A 401-nucleotide genomic window follows, 5' to 3' on the forward strand; every position below is an offset into this window, starting at 1 on the left:
CGCGTTCCCCTCCCGCTCGGTGTAAAGCGCCCAGGAAGACGGGGTTCTGGCTCGGGTTGGGGCTCCCGGGGGCAGGGCCTCAGGCCACGTGTGAAGGAAACCACCGTCCCACAGTCCTCGCGGTCGACGTCTTCGACAAGTTCAACTTCTCGGGAGCCTGGGTGCCGCGGCTCGAAGACATCCGGGAGGACTTCCCGAAAGAGCTGGCGTCCTCTGCCTTCTTCTCGGCCGACTTCTTCCGACCCCCGGAGAGGAGAGGTGAGCGGGGAGCCAGGGCTGCGTGGGGCCTCCTGCTGGGGGGTGGGCTGGGGGCTGCGGGGAGAGCGAGAGGCATTCTCACAGCAGAGCATGCCCCGTGGGTGCATGTCCCGTGGGTGCGGGTCCCGTGGGTGCAGGTCTCG

The 401-nt window shown here is 68.3% G+C and overlaps 1 protein-coding gene across 1 annotated transcript in view; it reads left to right on the forward strand.

Moving 5' to 3' along the window:
* CELSR1 (cadherin EGF LAG seven-pass G-type receptor 1) overlaps positions 1–401 on the forward strand; it is a gene marked incomplete at its 3' end in the record, with an annotated part of 131,659 nt that overhangs the window by 120,932 nt on the left and 10,326 nt on the right. Inside the window, 1 exon segment of the mRNA XM_015570733.1 lies at positions 4–300. Coding sequence (XP_015426219.1) covers positions 4–300 — 297 coding nt within the window.

Source organism: Myotis davidii, unplaced genomic scaffold, assembly GCF_000327345.1.
Source record: "Myotis davidii unplaced genomic scaffold, ASM32734v1 scaffold67, whole genome shotgun sequence".
Taxonomy (NCBI): domain Eukaryota; kingdom Metazoa; phylum Chordata; class Mammalia; order Chiroptera; family Vespertilionidae; genus Myotis; species Myotis davidii.